Source organism: Cucumis sativus, chromosome 6 (genome assembly GCF_000004075.3).
Source record: "Cucumis sativus cultivar 9930 chromosome 6, Cucumber_9930_V3, whole genome shotgun sequence".
NCBI classification, from domain to species: Eukaryota; Viridiplantae; Streptophyta; class Magnoliopsida; order Cucurbitales; family Cucurbitaceae; genus Cucumis; species Cucumis sativus.
In genome coordinates, this window is record NC_026660.2 from 22124866 (window position 1) to 22144783 (window position 19918).

General features: G+C 34.5%; 1 protein-coding gene across 2 annotated transcripts; it reads left to right on the forward strand.

The window, feature by feature from the left end:
- The first annotated feature begins 1766 nt into the window (after nt 1-1766).
- On the forward strand, nt 1767-18954 carry LOC105436014 (protein DGS1, mitochondrial). Of its 2 annotated transcripts, none has more exons than XM_031887459.1 (15): nt 1767-2154; nt 2624-2964; nt 6087-6219; nt 6915-7118; nt 7415-7552; nt 7659-7814; nt 9509-9703; nt 11294-11394; nt 12360-12449; nt 13259-13331; nt 13409-13437; nt 13529-13652; nt 15176-15286; nt 16786-16886; nt 18552-18954. In XM_031887459.1, the coding sequence occupies exons 2-15, from the start codon at nt 2756-2758 to the stop codon at nt 18670-18672; spliced, it is 1785 nt and encodes a 594-aa protein (XP_031743319.1). In that variant the 5' UTR covers nt 1767-2154; nt 2624-2755; the 3' UTR covers nt 18673-18954. The 2 variants fall into 2 exon arrangements, with proteins under 2 accessions (XP_031743319.1, XP_031743318.1); XM_031887458.1 differs by having other exon boundaries at nt 1769-2154; nt 2627-2964.
- The last annotated feature ends 964 nt before the right edge of the window (nt 18955-19918 follow it).

The following is a 19918-nucleotide window of genomic DNA, read 5'->3' on the forward strand; positions in this document are numbered from 1 at the left end:
TACTTGGTTTTGTGAAAGATAATAATCTTAGGAACTTACCACCAATAGCAAAGTAATCTTGAAGCCCTCTTGGAGCCCTCCTTTTGCTTTGTTGTAGTTTGTTGGTGTGTTCGGAACACATTTTGAACCGTTTAATCTAAAATGTAAAATTATTTTTGAAACAATTGGCATGCTTAACAACTACTTAATATAAGTTTTCTCATAAGAATTTAAATAAAAATGAGTTTTTTGTATCCTTAATCTATTAATTAAGCTACTCAGCCCAGCATAATAGTTATGTTTTTCATATTACTGGCACTTAAATTGGATGTCTTGTTAGTTTTAGGTAAGATAAATCTAGTTAACTATAACTTATTGCCATTTTAGAGTTGATTTTGTGTAATTGGATCACTCTATTCTATTATATGTTCAACAAATTATAAAACATACTTTTGTTTTTTTAAAACAAATTGTGAGCTTTAGTTGATTTTGTTCGTGAATCAAATGGTTAACGTGAGTTCAGCTCAACTGACATTATGTTCTTGAGGACAATATGTCACGGGTTCAAATCTTCCACTTCAAGTTGTACCTAATAATACATTTTAAAAAACTTAATCTTGATCAAAACAAAATTTTCAATTTTTGGAGAAAACTGAAATCAAATCGATTAAACAACGAGTGAAACTAAGCAATCGAAACTGAATCAAAATCATAGATAAATTACGTCATCCAATCCCACAACAAGTTTAAATGGTTTAATTCTCAATTTACGAAGTAATAGACCACATGTGAAATTTTATGGGTTAGGATAAACTTTCTATAAAAAAATTCATGTCTCAATTGTGCCTACTCACCATCTTGACAACATAACACTTTAATATTAAATTTTATCACTAATAATATATATTTAGTGGACGACTCGGTTTTTTAATATGTTTTTTTGACCTAACTTGAACCTGACCAAGTAGCTCGTTTTATATATTATCAATTTGAACCAAAAAACAATCAAGTTTTAACTCGAATGGATCAACAATTTGGGTCGGCTTAGATCATTTTTACTTGCACTCATGACATGAAGAATGCACGTGATGCTATTTTTGTACATACCCGTCTCAAAAGGAGGTTCCATAACTTGGTTGGGCTACCATAACATTTCGCTCTTGGGAAAATTGTTATAAATCATTAATTTGAGGTGAATCACACACTTAATCCTATAATTAAAATACAATTCAAATTCAGTCTACACTATTATTATTATTATTTTTTGTATACAACAAGATAAGAAAAGAAGCTATAGAACACCACAAGATATAAGTAATGAAAATCATCGGGAAAAGGAAAAAGTAGAATATAAAAAAAATCTCTCAGTTAAGGTCCTTATTGCAAAGTTTCTTGAATGAAAATCGGATACTTTAGTTAGATTAGATCTAAATCGATTATAATTTATCGGGTTGGCTACCTCCAAACAATTAAATTCCACTTATATCAGAATCAACATTTCTAATTAGAGATGCATTATCCGCCAACTAGACAAACTCATCAATAATCACCAACTATATAATTTTTTTCATTTTACAATCATTTAAAATTTATTAATAGACAAAAAAAAAAAAAATGGAAAGTGAGTACTTCATTAACAATAGTAAACATGTGAATCTTGAAACTATTAAAAGAGTGACAATATAACATCATAGAACTAAGACCTAAAATTGAAGAACTAAAAATGAAATTTTCTCATAATTTTAGCACTGACTAGACCGATGATCGTCGAGTTATTTTTCAAAAGAATTGTTACAAAGATGGTGGCTCGGTGAGTGGTGGGGTCTTAGTTTTCCAAATGTATTTATTTATTTAAGACAAAAAGGAGTGCACATGGAGGAAGCAGGAAATTTTTTGGGATCTTCGCCGGAGAAAGCTTGTCGGAGAAATAAGAACCATCGGAGCAACGGTGGATATTTGAAGCTGATGATGATCGTTGATGAATTTTAGTTTTGTCTATAGTGAAAAAATAGGGATTGGCACTTTGGTGAAATCGGGGGCCAAATCTCCTCATTCCAATTACTGCTGAGTTGGTGCGGAAAGTTTGGTATCTTCTTCCTCGCGAAAACCCTAAACCCTTCTTTCTCTCTTAGCTCTTCCCCATGGCGTCGTCCTCTTATCTTCCTTTGGTTTCTGGTAATTCCATCTAATACTCTGGGCGCTTTGATTTTTATGCTTTTGTTGATTCTGTTTGAGTGCTTGAAGGGATTTTAGGATATTTGTACAGTTGGGTTAGTTCTTGTATCACTGGTTGTGTTAATGCTGACTTGTTTTGTATGGGAAAATGGTTTTCATGGAATATTCTCTAATGCTACTAGGTTGGGGTTGAATTACGTCTACTCGTAATAGCCGAACTGACATTAAAATGAGTTCGAACTATATATCTCATTTGTCTCGTATGTGTATGTGTGTGTGTATATATATGTTTATATGTGCATATGTATCTGTATATATGTATATGTGTATATATAGATGTATGTATGTCTATGTATGTGTAGATATCTATGTATATGTATGTGTATATATATGCATATCTACGAGTATATGTATATCTATGTGTATTTATATGTATATTGAGGAACTTCACCATGATCCTAATATTTAGCAGACAAAATGGCAAGCGGAGAGTTCTAACGGGAAATGAAAAGACACTGTGCATAAAATTTGTTTCTTTATTTGGAATTCCATCAATATCTTTTTCAACAGTAATTTGTTGAAGAAGAGAAGCACAGCTCCAATGGAGGCAACGCCAAACGAAAGCGAAGACAAGGGAATCGGATCCTCAATTTCATTATACTCCTTTCATTTATGGAACCAAATTGTATCATTTTTGCCATCTCGTCATGATTCCAATTTTCTTTGGAAGCTTTCGAGTCTCCTTCGTCGAAAGAGACGCAAGACTGGTCTTCCTCTTCCTCTACCTTTGAACTCGATAAACTCTTCTGTGTAAGTCGCTTTAGTTCTACACTTTTTATTTATTTTCCTTTATCTTTTGTTCCATTTTATTCTACATAGCATATTTATTTTTCTGGAAGTCTATATTTGTCTCGTAGTTTACAGTCTACACAACTGCAACTATTTTAGTGGCAGAAGTTATCGTCTGGTTGTGCCGTGTGAAATGGATATGGAGATATCCTTAATTTGAAGTTTCATAAAAGGCTGAGGCTATGATGTTGTATGAAATGGAATGAAATTCACAATGCCACCACAACTAGATATGAATTCCCCCCCCCCCCCCCCACACATCGCGTAGTATTGTCCGATCATTGTAGTCCTCTCACCGATCATGAGTCTTTGGAGATAGCGAGTCTTATTTCCATTATTTTCAATAAGAGGATTTTTGTTGGGAGAACGGAGAAGGGATGTTTGTTTTTGGATTCCTAATCCGTCCAAACGTTTCTCATATCACTATTTTCTATTTGTTTTTGTTCCCTTTCTCCCATTTAAGAAAACTCAAAATTTTCTCTTTATGGAAGGTGAAAGTTCCTAAGAAAGTGAAATTATTTGTTTGCCAGTCTTACATGGAAGAGTGAACACTCGAGATCATTTGCAACGACATTCTTCCTTCGCTCTATGTTTGCATTGGTGTGGGGGAGTGTCATGAAAGAGAAGCATGGCCTGTGAGTTGGTGGGGCATGGCTCCCATCTGCTTAGTTGGGAGTTGGTAGGGCATCTTGTGAGTTAGGGAGGGTTAGGGATTGGTAACATTAGAATCCAGAACAAACCTTTGTTGGCAAAGTGGCTTTGGAGTTTCTATCTGGAATCCGATTCTCTTTGGCATAAGATTGTTGTGAGCAAGCATGGCTCTCATCCTTTTGAATGGATGGCTTTTGGGGTTAAAGACACTTTTTTAAATCCTTGGAAGGATCTCTTTCGAGCTCCCTTCTTTTTTTGAGTTTTCTAGTTGTTTTGTGGGGGATGGTAAGGACACTTATTTTTGGGAGGATCAGTGGGTAGGGGAGAACTTCCTATGTTCGATTTTTTTGCATCTGTATCATTTATCCTCTTCCAAAAATTGCACTACCTCGAATCTTTTGGTGAGATATGAGAATTCCATGTCTTTCTCTTTTGGATTCCGTCGTAATTTGACCAATAAGGAGATGACGGAGGTGGCTTCTCTTTTATCCTTACTTGAGGGATGCTCTTTTAGAGAGGGGAGAAGGGATATTCGTGTTTGGAATCTTAATCTTAGTCGAGGTTTCTCTTGTAAGTCTATGTTAAGTCTGTTGTTGGATCCCGCACTCCCTAAAGAGTTGGTTTTTGATGTGGTGTGGAGGACTAAGGTGCCTAAGAAAGTTAGGTCTTTATCTGGCACGTCTTTCTTGGTTGGGTTAATATCGTTGATAGGAGAAGAATTTTGCTTGTTGTGCCTTTTTGTTGCATGTTGTGTTGGAAGGCGGAGGATGATCTTGTTCATCTTTTTTGGGATTGCCAGTTTGCAAGGGCCATGTGGAGCTCCTTCCTTAAGGTGTTCGGTGTTAGCTTTGCTGGTTTACGTAGCATCAAAGTGATGATTGAGGAGTTCCTCCTCCATCTACCTTTAAGAGATAAATGGTTGTTTTTAATGGCTTGTCGGGGTGTGCATGGTTATTTGAGACATTTGGGGTGAGAGGAACGATAGGGTGTTCCGGGGGAGATGGAGAGGGATCTTAGTGAGATTTGGTCCTTAATTAGATTCCATGTGTCTTTTTGGACTTCGATTTCGAAGAACTTTTGTAACTTCTCCATAGATAATATTTTACTTAGTTGGTCCCCCATTTTATAAGTGGGGTGGCTTGGTGGGATGTTTTTTTTGTATGCCCTTGTATTTTTTTCATTTTTTTCTCAATGAAAGCTGTGTGATTTCATAAAAAAAAATGTCTGCATTGGTGTGCCCTGTGTCATTGGAAGGAAGAGGATCTTGATTCTTGACCACCTTCATATGGGATTTCTATTGCCAGTTTGCTTATTCTCCTGTGAAGTCATTCGTTTCGGATGTTTATGGGAAGTGTGGATGGAGAAGAATAGTCGCTTTTGTTGACCAGTCTTTTTATAATTATCAGCCTGGTGTTATTCTTTTAGCTTGGAGTCCTTTCTTGTTTAGCAATGGACTTCTTTTGTAGACTTGTCTTTGTATGCCCTTGTAAATATTTCATATCTCCTAAATGAAAGCTCCTTTTCTTCTTAAAAAAATAAAAGTCAACCACAATGTCAATGACACAAGTTCCTATTGAGGAACCACATGATTTCTAGAATTTACAGAGCGTGGTGTTTGTATATTTTTTTTTTTGCATAAATTTTATCACCGGTCTCTTATCTATGACTTGCTTTGAGCACTGTGAACATTTTTATGCTTGCCCTTTGCACTCTCTACTACATGGGTGAATTATTTTGAACAAAACAACTTGGGAGCTTGGTTTGTCTGGGTCTTCTTATGCCAAATCTTAATTGGTTGTTGGATGCTCTTAATTCTTCTCAAGTTGCACACTCAGGCCATCTGGCCATTGAAGACGATCAATGAGGTTTGCCTCTGTAATTGTTTGCTAGTTATTGTGGAAGTGAATACCAAGGAGTGTACACAAATTAGATACAAATATTGTGAGTTTGTTCATTTTATGGCATTTCGACTGTGCCCTTCAGGCCTTCACAAAGCATTGTTCGGTGACTACCCTGTTTTTGTTCAGCAGCTTGATTGGCAGGTTCTGTTTGCAATGGGTTTCCTTCGTGGGGTTTCAAAACCCCTTTCACTAGGTTGTTTTATTTATTTATTCAATTTGATATGAACATACGATTTCTCATAAGAAAAAAAGTAGATACAGGTGTTAATGGTCCCCCCTCCCTCCCCCAATGCTATTAGCTTAACGCTCAATGAAAGGTTACTTTTTATTTGCCAGAAGGCAAGTAGGATCATTCGTAAATCTGGCCCGCTTTATTTATAACCTGATTTTCAAATGTTTGGTATTGCTTGAGCTTTTCTTTCAAGTCATAATGCCAGTTACCCGAAACCCATCTTAGTAGTAACATTTGGTAAATTTTTATGATATTCAGATTGTATGCTTATCTGATCCGTTCATGGAAACTGTGAACAGTTTAACAGTAACTGGCTGGGAACCAGCAGAGGCTTCTAGACTGTACGATGTTCTGGGAAATCTCTTAGAGCACTGTTTCTCAAATTTACATAGCATTTGGAAGAACCTGCAATTCTGGCAATCTCGTGCGGAGGCAAGTCTTTTTGTTCCCTTGTGTTTTTAACCAATCTATTTTATGCATATATCAAAGATGCGTGGAAGAAAATATAGGTCCAATATAACTGTTTTTGTGTCTTCAAAAGAGCTGCTATCCAGCGACATCCTTCTTTCAAAATGCAAAATTAGATTATCTCAACGTTACAACCAAGATTAGACTGATCAGTCATACTCCAGTTGTTCCTTTAAGTTTCTATCTTCTTCCACAAACATCCAATGAGTGTAGATGGGCTTTAGTTTACCCAAAGTACCAAAAAATTGTTAAAACTGAGAACAACGTGCCCCCCCCCAAGAGTAGTCAGGAACAATGATGAAAGCTTCCCCTCTTTTTCCACACACTTTCATGGAGACAAATAATAGAGGTATCTTTTCCTGCAACATATGTTCAGTAACAATCTTTTTCTGAGCGATGCTCAAGGGGTTAAATTGATTGAAATCTAAGTAATGAATTTTTATAAGAAATCTAAATCAATTTTTTGTAATCTAAAGTAAAGAACATGAAGAAGGAACTACAAGGAAAATTCCTTTTGTTGAAAGTCCTTCCTTCATGATTTGATGAAAGGGGCCTGCCATCCTCTTCAGTTCACTGTGCTCACTGACTTTTTAATGCAAAGCATATGATTGAATGAAAGGTTGTGTGTGCTTATGTCATTATTTTGATGAAAATTTCAGGGTACAAATGCTCAAAAGGTTTACTTTTTGATTTGTGAGAGAGGTCCAAGGGCGTTTTTCAGTGGAACAGTGCAGTTAATGCGCCAAAGTCTTAGGGATGGTTTTTCCTTGCAACATGTAGCTCGTGAGGCATCTCTTTACATAGCTCACCGGATAAGTATATTGAGCAACCTAAGATGTCATCTTGCAGTTTTTGTGGCTCAGGTTTGGTTGCCCTTTTCAATACTTACTTTTTCAAACGCAATCTCATCATTTTTGTGGTTCTATTCTATCCTTGAAAAGACAGTTGGCTCACTCATACACTTAATGAGGTTTTTCATATTTTCATTTGGCAAGTGTTTCATATAAAAACTTGTTGATCGCTTTAGAACATCTCTCCCTGTCTTTTGCCTTTCCCTCCTGCGGTATAATAACAGTTTAACTGCTTCACATTTGAATTTTAGCTCTCTCTCAATTTCTTGTTGGGTTATTTTGACTTTGTTCTTTTATGGTTCTTGTAGGTCTTTATGGAAATTGACAAAATAGGGGCAGAGGCAGTGGATGGTCAAGAAAATTCCTTACCTTCATTGTTGGTTACATTGAATGGCTTATTTCTCGATCTAGAGGCATCCATTTGTCAACTGCATGCAACACCTCATGTAACTTGACATTATTTGTTAACTTTATTGTGAAAAATGCTGAAGCAGAAATTATTATAATTTCACATTTCAGTTCCCAATATTTACTTTGTAATTGACTGTGCAGATGGATTTTATTGATGACAGCGTTTCATTTCCTCTATTTGAAAAAGTACCAGATGTGAACAAGGAGGGATCTCAGTGGACAAGTTGTGAAATTGGTGATGCTATCAACTTGCTTTATCAGAACCTTCATAAGTTGGACTCTTTCATCTCCAATCTTGTAAGATCTCATTTTAGAGCTCCTATTATTACTAATTTAATTTCACAACCTGAAAAATTTTGTAGTCAAGAAGAATACTTCCAATTTGATTTTCAAGATCTGTGGCCACGAATTCTCAGATCAAAGGGAATATATTGCTACTACTATTCATAACCGTTTGATGATTTACAACTCACCTTTAAGCCTGCACTATATAAGCACATTTATCATTTTGCTGGAAATATAGCTCATTTAATGTTGTCATGATTCTGTCCATTATGGTGACAGCTTGATAAATTGAGATTAAGAAATAGTATTATCACCTACAACGTAAAATTCTTTGCACTGAGTTTATTTATTTATATATTTTTATTTTAATAATGTTATTATTTTTTAAAAGGAAACCGATCTCTTCATTGAAGTAGCAAAATGACAATAATGCTTAAGGTACAAAAAAACGGTACAAAAAGCGAGGGAGAAATTTTCACTAAACCCTCGTTTCTTGAATCAAGACCACAAGAAATGAGGGTTTCATACCAACAAGATTCAACGAGCTCTCTTTGGTGCTTTTGAGGACGAGAGTCTATAGGAACTCTCCTCTCTCCTCTCCCCACCCCGTCCTTCCACCTGTGAACAATTTCCTCTGGTGACTTTCCTTCTTGGGTTTCTATCCGTTTGCCGGTTCCATTAGTTACTTCAATACACTCAGCTGCCTCCCCAGTGGTTCGCTCATCCCACATAATAGTCACTAGCTATGGAGGTGGTCAGTTGCAAGGTGAACGGTCAGTTATGAATTTTGTTTGATTCGGGTGGTTTTTCGTTGAAGATGTGGAAGTTAACAAGATTCTTTCATTAGCTGAGTCTCACCTTCACTCGTTTGTGGATCGAATATCAGCATTACTTTAGGGGCCAAGTAATCGTTTTTCGTCAGGAATGGTCATGAGAAAGCTAGGGTGATAAGGCACTGTTGAGTCAAATTTTCACCTCATTTATTACTACCAGTTTAGTGGAAACTTGACTGAACAGTGCCCACTCCTCTGAAGTGAAAAAGCTTATCAATCAATTTGATGAAAAGTCTTGTCTCCTTTTAGGAAAAACAGTCCCCACACCTCTGTATATGGATCGTAATCACTAAAGATTATTTGGGAGAATCAATATATTGTATTCCAATCATTTCGGAATTCATATGCTATAGACACATGTACAAGGATTATCTAAGGTAAGTAGTGGAAGCTAATGAAGGGCATAGTGTAAATCACCCCTGAATTTCTGGTAAATTTACCTTTTAGTCATACTACAACACTCTTCACTTTTGGGCTTGAAATTGACATGAGGCGATGAGGGTCAGAACGTGGTTATGAATATTAATTGGCAGGAGATGACCTTCAAGATAGTTGTCTGAATATATGGACTCTTGTGCCATTTTAAATCATTAACCAATCTAAACAAAGTTAAGCTGATGGGTGACATTAAACATAATTTTATTCATAGTTCAACACAAAATACCAATACAAATACTATTATGCCCTCCTCAGGTCAGTATTGAAAACGAAGTTACGGAGCACCATGAGTTACTCCCTACAGTGATGTGTTTATTTTTTATAGTTTATGAATACTCACTAAGAAGTGTTCATTTATGTGTGTCTTCCTTGTATGCTGATGCTTCTTTTTGTGTTTTTCCTTGTGTTCTGATGTGTACTCATCTTCCTTTTTAGGTTTGTAAACATCGAAAGCCAAGGAAACTAACTCAATACTGGCTTGGATATTCTTGTGGTGCAATTGGTCTTTCAATCTGTTCTGCTTGGCTTGTTCAACATAGTAGTTTAATGGGGAGCAATGACATTGATAATTGGGTTCGCGAAGCACATAATTCAGCAGCTAGTTTTTTCAAGGATCATGTAGAACAACCGGTACTATTTTTACTATTTGAATTTGGTTTCCTTTGTCATGATTGGAAATTTGGAGCACCTTTGTTTATTTTCTTTACCACTGTATTTTACTTTTCTTGGGTTTGGTCTTCAGTATGGTTGATTATTAGGCTTAAATAACTTTAAAGTCTCTCTTCATGTCATAATGAATACTTTTTTAATTTATCAACTGTGAGAAGACGTGCTTTGTTTCCCAATATGAGTGTTTTGAGTGTTTGTTGGCCAAGGAGGTGATCAAGGGTATTCTCTTCCTACTGAATTTTCTATGCACAATGACCTTTCTTGTCATATGTATCCATTATAAAGGATCTATGGGTGTGCTTAGAGAACTTTTGGGCATGCTAATAATTATTACTGGTTTCTTGGAGGGGTCAAGGGTCTTTAATGTTGCTTTGTTAAAGTATCTTTTTTAATGAGAGACTTGTGAATAATTTCATTGATGGGATGAAATTACAAAATACTATTTCATTGTGAAAATAAGAGAAGTAAGGTTGTAATCACATAAGTGTGGGGTGAATTTACACCAAGGTTGTATACAAAAGATGATTGAAAAAGTGAGTGAAGTCGAATTCCTTATCTTTGAAAGTACGATGGCTGCATTCGTTCCAGATGAGCCAAAAGAAGGCTTTTACAATGAAGCACCAGAAGGCCTCTTTTTTGTTTTTGAATGGATGGCCAATCAGTAGCAGATATAATTAAAAAATTTCATAATCCAATTTAATATATTATTAGAGTAGGAGATCTTGTGTTCGAACTCTTTTAATGTCATTTCTTTCGAATTAATGCGATTTTCACTTGTTTGACCTTACAAATTTTCAAGTTCACAGGTGAAGGAGATCGTTAAAATATTGATATAATTACAATTTATCATAAGCCATCAGCTTGAGCTCTTGGATTGATGGATGAAACATGCCGGTTGAGTTGAGAAGTTTGATGATGGTTGAAGAACTAGAAATATTGAATTCTTGGGCGATTTCTTGATGCTTGTGGTTGTCTTTGGCTTGGTTGGTTTCTGTTTGATAAATGGTTGTCTTATGCATTGGATCTTAGGGATTGTAGAATTAGTTTGAGGATTGTTTCCCTAGAGCTTCTCCATAGACTAGGTTCACAAGGCTTGCCGCTTGTTAGTATTCAATCCTTCCAAGAAGTGATATGTTGAGTGTTATAAGATTAAATTTACCTTCACTTATTAGCTTAAGCTTTTGGTTCAATCAATAATTTAAGATATTATCAAAGAGATGTGGTCCAGGATGTCATGTGTTCAAGTCCAAATGTTGTTTCCTCCCCAATTAAAATTGATTTTCATTGTTGGATCTTTCACATATTTCAAGCCCACAAGTGAGGAGGGGTGTTGAATGATATAATATTTAATTTACTTTCACCTATCAACTTAAGTTTTTGGGTCAATCGTTGATTTAAGATGAACCCTTAAAATGGTTACCAAAATAGGTTTGATGTCCATGCTAGGGTGCAATGAAATCTACATTATTGTAACTTAATCGTGATTGATTTCTAACTGAAGTGACAATTAAAAAATTCCTGGAACTGATATTCCAACTCCCTATTTTGCAGCTTATTTCAATTAGAGATGAACTTTTTGATACATTTAGAAAGAGGCATAAAGGTGTGATGGAGGTTCAAGAAGTTCAGTTAACTGCTATCTCGCTGCACAGGTGATTGTCGTTCACTGACTTAATGTTTCTCCAACTCTGAGCTCCAGTTTATTGTTGGAAATGAGAAATGTCAGTCTTGCACAACTTATTTCTATCTCCAATCATAAAATGAAGAACTTTTTGAAAAACTGTTTTAATGAAAAGCTTCATATCCTACGTTGGTGATAGAAATAAGTTGTGCAGCGAGATTTATGAAGGAAGATTCTGCATTGTGGTGACAAGTAATTAAAAGTATTCATGTTGACAAGTAATTAAAAGCATTCATGGCTGCCAAAAGTTTGAGTGGCAGACCTTAAATAAATCAGGAAATAGCTTAAGAAGTCCGTGGACCAGTATATCTAGAGAATGGAATAAGGTGGAAATGTTGACCCCTTTCAAGATTTGTAATGGCAGAAGGGTAAGTTTCTGGAATAAGGTCGCCACAACGCAGAATCTTCTGTCATAACAAACACTCCCTCAGTCACCAACCCATTTGGGTTGAGTTTGATCCGTGTCAATATGGTGGAGGTTGATGACATTTAGTTAACTTATTCTTTCCATATGATGTTTCTTCTCACATTGATTTTTTCTTTAGACTAATAGTTGATAAAGTTACGAATTTGTCTTGAAAAATTGTTAATTTTGCAGCTGTAGGTGATCGTTTCCCTAAATTTTTCAAAGATATGTGATGCACTATAAATATTTCTGCGGATATTGAAACTGCAATTCATAAGCCTATAATTTGGATGAAAGAATAATTTTACTTGTTCTATGAAATGGTAATTTGGAACACATTAAACAAAACTAATATTTAATCATAAACTTAATAAAATAGTTATCAGAAACATGTTTCACTAGCATGTTTTGTGGAAAACAAAACTATTTTTTAAACAATTCTCATACAAGCCCTAGATTTACGGCAACATCCACACACACACATATATATGAAGAAAAAAAAAATTTAAGAATTGTTCTCTTCTTTCCAGAATGTTACTTGCTTTCAGTGAGCACACAAAAGGCCAGAAGTTTCCAGATGATGCATCGGATCAAGAAATGCTTGCAATAGTTATGACCAGGTTATCCTTCATATTTTGTTTGTTGTTTTATCTGCCGTTGCAAGGTGCATGCATTTGTTCTTGAAAACTGAATAGGGCTGGCATTTCTTATAATCAGTGTTATTGGATCTTCTTTGGACCATATTTCTCTTGATTCCGTAATCAGTGGATTGGCAATTGAACACTGATCTCACAAATAATTGGTCTAAACATCGAATATTGTGTCATTCTTCATATTATGTCCCAAATTCAACTTTCTCCTCTTGGTTTTCTAATGAGTTCTTCAATCACATTGGGACACTGCTGTTTGCTCTATTGAAGTTTATATCAACAGCTTGGGTAATATTTATCAACACGCATGTTTCGTCTTACTTCATTGCTCTCTTATGTGGGGGGTTCAAATGTTGTTTGACAGTAGACACCTTTCTTTTCTCACTTTTTCTCTCTGCAAATTTCGTGGAAGATAGTTAGGTTCTGTGGGTGTTGGTTTGGTTATTCCTACTTTGGTAAACGAAAAGACAGCTTGTTTTGTGGAATCTGTATACATAGAACGGCAAGTCCTTTGGCTGTACCATTAGAAGTGTCATGTGAATGCTTTGCTAGAAAAACACAAATATTTTCAGAAATTCTACAAAGAAACCTTTTTATGTGTGTGCGTGTATTTTGTCGCTAACAGAGAGCTTTCACTTAAATTTCACAACTATTCTTATATTAATGCGATATCTAAAATCATGCTTCCTATGAAAAAACATTGTAATACTCTAATGTCAACGTTCATCTAAATGAATAATTTTTTTCAGTGATGGATATCAATTGTTTTTCCTATATAGGTATGAGAAAGAACTGATGCATCCCATTCAAAATCTTCTTAGCGGAGAGCTGGCCCGTGCTTTGCTTATCCAGGTTGTTACACGCTCATTTATTATCTCTATATGTACGGATACACTATACTTGATAGTATTCTGTTTGTGTTGTTGCAGGTGCAGAAGCTAAAATTAGATATTGAGACGTAAGTTAAATAAGTTGCAACTTTTGGCACGCAATACATTTTAAATCTTCATCTTCCATTTGTGGTTCATATTATGATGGCTTTTAAACAGGGCTATGCTTGAGCTTGACCAGATTCTCAAGGCAAATGAAATCAACTTTGCTGTTCTAGCTGCATTGCCCGCATTCTTTCTCTCACTTCTTTTGCTGATGCTTTTGCGTACGTGGTATAAACAGGTATGTGCACTAAAAGCAAGTTTAGTTTATATCTTTTAAAGTTAAATTAAAGTTTGATGTTGTGCATTCCGGAAAGATGTTGTAGTATGACAGTCACACTAGAGTGCTGATACCTTCATCTGTTACATAGTCGTTAAGTTGAGTGGGTAGTGGGGCTATCAACTTACTTAGATTACTCTTAAACTTGGTCAAGTATCGAAACTCCCAAGCCCACAATACATTTAAACATTCTTTTATGGTGTTTAGATATTTTATATTTTCCAAATTGCCTTAAATCATCTGAGCTTTAATAATTCTTTGACCCAAAAGAAACCAGACAAAGTTAAATTTTACAATTCATCTACCAGAAGAATCCAAAAGCTAAAATTGAGCATCCTTTAGTTGAAATTTATTTTCTATTGAAAGTAATACAAATACGTATTTATTTTAGTCGAGGTGCGCGTAAGCTAGGACACTCATGGATATTAAAAGAAAAATACAAATACATATTTATTTAGACCCTGTTTCATAACAATTTCAATTTTAGTTTTCTGTTTTTGAAAACTGTGCTAGTTTTCTCTATCCTCTTATTATATTTTCCCCTCTTTTTATGAAACATCTAATATCTAGGCCAAATTTCAAAAGCAAAAACAAGATTATAAAAACTATATCTATATTTGTACACAATTTTTAAAATTGGGATGAACTTTGAAATCTTATTAGAAAGTAGATGACAAAACAAAGAAACTTAAGGGTGGTGCGAGGAGGATCATGACCTTTTGAGTTATCTTCAAATATAGCAAAATGAACCAAAATATTCACAAAATACAATAGAATATCATAGTCTATCTACGATGGACTGCTATGGACCAACTAGTAGATAAACTACTATTTGATAGACACAGATGGTAGTCTATCGTGGTCTATGACATATAGATTGTGATATTTTGCTATATTTGTAAGTATTTTTAGAAGTTGTAATTTAAAATAATTTCTTTAAAAAAAATAAATACAAACTAATGTTACTTATACGGGGATAAGAAACATTTGATTGATGAATGAAATATCCAAAAAGCACAATATGGAGGGTACACCAAATATCAAAAGATGCCCAAAACACAGGAAAAGATACAACCGATAAAGATAATAAGCAAATGGGATGAACTAAAGATTTACAACCAAATTGAAGATAGAAAACAAAACCACAGGGGATCTGATGTAATACCACAAGGAAGCACATGTTGGAATATGACAGACGATAGAAAGCCCAAAAAATCAGGTCCCAAACGACCAAGTTCAAGAAACAAACAAGGAGGAAGTCCATAGCACACTCATGTTGAAGATGACCCTTCTCCAATCGAATCTTTAGATCAACATTTGCCTTAATTTTACTAAATGAAGCATTAATTTTGTAACTTCATTTTGATTAATTTTGGGTTGTTTCACATGTGTTTTTAGTTTTTTCTTTGTCTAATATCACTCTATGTTAATTTATTTGCATAAAAGGAGACAAAGTCAGTTTATTTACTCATTATGACATTTAGGATACTAGAGCTGAAGGGAAGGGAAGAGCTGCTCGGCTTCAGAGAAGACTACTAGTTGTGGAAGTGGAGAAAGCAATAATGCAATACCAGAGTTTTGTTGACCAAGGACGTGTAAGGCATTCATTCTACTTGTTGGCTTCTCAACATGTTTCTTCTCTGTTTGTTGACATTTTGTTGCTATAAAAGAATTGTTTTTAGTTTGCAGATCAGCATGTGAATGTAAACGTTATGGAATAATTAAACCTAGTACGTTAAGCCACAAGTTTTTACTCTTTATTTGCTATAGAAATTAGACAATACACTAGTTAGGAAAGAGAATATCAAATAAGAGGAGAACGGACCAGTGATCTAAATCAACCTTCAAAATTAAGGGGATTAAATTAGAACTTCCCATTGGTTCTAATCAAACAAAGGTAGAGAAAATATATACTAATTCGCAGCCTAGAGAGAGGTGCCAACGCATGCTCAGTAGAAATCTTTTCTATCTGAAAAAAGTTCCCTCTTTCTTACTATCCTAAATTTCTACAAAATGTCAATAGTCAAAACATAGCACTTGTCTAGATGATTTAGCTTTGCGTTTAGGGTTGGGTAAATCTCCCACAAAATGTAAAACATTGAACTTGTTCTAGTGACCCTGGCTTTTTTCTTTAGAGTAGGATTATTGATAGGGAGGAGGTGCTCCTCCATCCCCACCTTCCACAACAAGGGGCAATGCCGCGTGGCATTTTCTTTCTTTTACTTTTATGGTTGAAGGGAAACGGGAAAAAGTTTTAAGAGCTTGAAAAAACTTGGGTGGAGTTGTGGTCGATGTTGGGTTTAGCATCTCTCTTTGGCCATTAATGACTACGACTTTTTGTAACTATTCTCTTGATTTGGTTCTTTTAAGTTGACTTTTTTTTATTATTATTAAAATTAAATTTACTATAATCTACCAAATTAAGCTTTTAGATTGATTAGTGACTTAATATGATATTAGAACCAGAGGTCCTGTGTTTCAACTTTTGTAATTTCACTTCCTCTAATTTTTTTTTAAACAAGCACAGAACTTTTTATTGATAAAATGAAAAGAGACTAATCTTCAAAAGATGGAGATTCTACACGGGAGTGAGGAAGAAAAGTGATAAAAGAAGAAAAATAACGATCCACAGTTACAATGAAAGATACAAGGCATTCCAAATATTACATATAACCTTTGAAGAGAAGCCAACAAATGTAACGACCTAGCTTTTCTAAACTAAGTTGTGGTCGTTTTCAAAAGTAAAAAACAATGCCAAATCCTCAAAAACGATGTTTGTAAAACAGAAGTAACCAAAAAACCATTAAAAGGAATTAGTTGTTCAGGCCCTAAGTAAAACAATGAAAACAATATGTTCATAATAAAACCATCTCAGACATGGTATAGAAAACATAAGAAAATCATGAAAGATAGCGGAAGAAATATCGTAGCGTTCCTCATTTGGCCAGTCATGGGTATATAAAATAGGTATTTCTCTATCCTAAAAAGGCAAACACAACATACAGAAGAATAAGTTGTTTTTCTTCACGTTGCTTTATTGGCATTTAGTATCCTGAGAGAAGAATGAAAATGTTCCCATTTTTCTGATTTGCAGGTAAAAGATGCTGAATGTAGATTTGGGTTACTGTTGTATAGTTTGGGTCGGTTGTACCATGCTTCCGAGAAGCATGCCAAAGCAACTGGTGAATGGCTACAGTAAGTCTTAGTTCGGCTTTTCTTCTCTCTTTCTAGGGAATACTTCCGATCAGCATGTGTTCCAGAAAGATAAAGATGCAATAACATGTCCTGCATTATATAGAAAATAATCGTTTGAAAATTGACGTGAAAACATGTGACAATCTTCTAGGTCATGAGGAATAGCATTTTCATATATATTTACTTTTTTCACTGATCTTAACCAGGAATTTATTTTAAAGAGAAAAATTTTCTGAGTAAGGAGGGGCTAAAACAATCCTAACATGTCCCTCAAAACACCTTCTACATTAAAGAAGAAATTAGATTTTTTAATGAAAAGATACTAATGGTGAAATATATGCATACTATAGGGGAGGGAAAAAGGACCAGAAGTGAAAAATAAAAAAGAAAAGTGCCTAAAACCGAAAAAAAGAACCGAAAGATTTGCAAATAGCTTAAGGTTTCAAGTTTCAACCAAACTTGAAACTTCGAACAAACCTCAAAAAACCAAATACATCTGAACATCCCATCCTTTGAATTGAAAATTAAAGGGATGTTAGTACGTATTTGCATAAATCCTCATCTACAAATGCACTAATTGACCCAAAAGCTTAAGCTAGTGGGTGAAGGTAAATTTAAAATTATGTCATTTTAACGACCTTGTTTTGCTCAAAACTCTCATAATGGTTGCTTCCCTCGTAGCAGTTAAACGTGCTGAAGAACAGAAGGTTTTTGTTTTAGATTTTGATAGTAGAAAGGGTAGCAGTGAGATTTTTTTTTCTTTTATACTTATCAATATCATCTCCTTGGGACCACTCTAGGAACAGATCTTGGGATATGACAAAACTGTGAGAAATCACTTTTGTACTATGGATCATTCCCATGAGCCATTATTGGAGTTCAAAACTTAGTATCTTTGGAACCTTTAGCCACAATGAGATTAGAAAAGATAGGAGTAGAGATTAAATGAAGGGAAATAGTTTTACTTGAGAAGAACTTCACAGGGCGACTTTTAATATGCTTAACTAAAGAAAGGTATCAAAGTAAATTTACTCAAGATAAGTTAAGAGGAGGAGCAATTTGATGAAATTTTACAAAACATCAAACAATTTTGGGTTGAATAATAAGTCGGACACATAATGAGATTAAGAGAACACGTGAAGTAGGAAACAAATATCTTCTTTGAAACCTGTTTCTGCAGTTTGTTGCTTGGCTCTCCCTCTTTTTGTGAATTTTTTTTATGTCCTTTATTCTTTCTTTTTTTTTTCAATGAAAACTTAGTTTATCATTAAGAAAAAGAAGAAGCAAATATCCTCTTTAAAACAAGGAATCCTTTGACCATCGTCTATCATTATCATCTCCTTGTTGCACTCGTTCTTTATCAACCCCCTTTTCGTGTTCTTTTTCTTTTTGTGGTTTATTGAATTTTCATTCTCAAAATCCTGGTCTTGACCTTACGTAAAAGCTATTGCTTTTTTAGATAAATCACATCTTAAGATTGTATTCACTCTGCTCTTCGCTTGAGTTTTTAATGGGAAATGGACAGAGCAAGCGGTTGTTTGTTGTTGTGCACACTAAATTGAGCACTTAATAGTTACTTGTAATGTAAAAATATTAAATTTGGTTATTGTGCTTTTCCATAATGTAGTACATCTACAGTAAGCTGATATCTAACTTGATAAACAGTTTGAGGCAGGATATTTTGGACCTGGGAAAGCCCAGTCTTCCAACAAGAGATAAGCTCAGAATTACGTGGCGCATGGAACGGGTATACGATTGTTTACTTCCTGCATTGAAACGTTCATAACGATCAACTTTTTCTTCTATTCAACTCTCCAGAACATTTATTATTATTATTATTTACTGAATGGAAGTATTTTGCTCCCACTTCCAAGCCTAATGCTTTTTTCAACCTGCATTTCGGCCTCAGTTAAACCACCTAGTTTTTGTTGTTGAGAAAGAAAGATGCACAATGATGTCTGGCGTTTTTCTTTTTATTGTCCTGATAACTTTTGTCTTCGTATCAGTTTTGAACTCTGTAAGAATACTCTTTAGTAATGAAAGAACTGTTGAAATTCAAATTCATTGATGGATTCATGAGTGTATCTAGCAACCTTAGTCCTATTATAGAAAATAATTGTTTTTAGGAAAAAAGAAGTGTAGTTTCGTTTTTATACTTGGTTTTGTGAAAGATAATAATCTCAGGAACCCACCAATAGCAAAGTAATCTTAAAGCCCTCTTCGAGCCCTCCTTTTGCTTGGTTGTACTTTGTTGGTGTGTTTGGAACACATTTTCAACTGTTTAATCTAAAATATAAAATTATTTTGAAACAATTGGCATACTTAACAACTACTTAAAATAAGTAAGTTTTCTTATAAGAATTTAAATAAAAATGAGTTTTTTTGTATCCTTAATCTATTAATTAAGCTACTCAGCCTAGCATAATAGTTATGTTTTTCATATTACTGGCACTTAAATTGGATGTCTCGTTAGTTTTAGGTAAGATAAATCTAGTTAACTGTAACTTATTGCTATTTTACAGTTGATTTTGTGTAATTGGATCACTCTATTCTATCATATGTTCAACAAATTATAAAACGTACTTGTTTTGTTTAAAATTCTATCATATGTTCAACAAATTATAAAAGATACTCGTTTTGTTTTTTTAAACAATTTGTGAGCTTCAGTTGATTTTGTTTGTAGATCAAACTTAACCATGATTGTCAACATGAGCTCAGTTTAACTCTCATTCTGTTCTTGAGAATAAGATTTTGGTTCAAATCTTCAACCTCAGGTTGAACTTAATAAGACATTTTTAAAAACTTAATCGTGATCAAAACAAATATTTCTTAATTTTTGGAGAAAACTGAAATCAAATCGATTAAACAACTAGTGAAACCGAGCAATTGAAACTGAATCATAATCATATATAAATTGTGTCGTCCAAACCTACAACTTAGATGGTTTAAATCTCAATTTACGAAATAATAAACCACGTGTGAAATTTTATGGGTTAGGATAAACTTTCTATCAAAAATTCTGAAAATAAAAC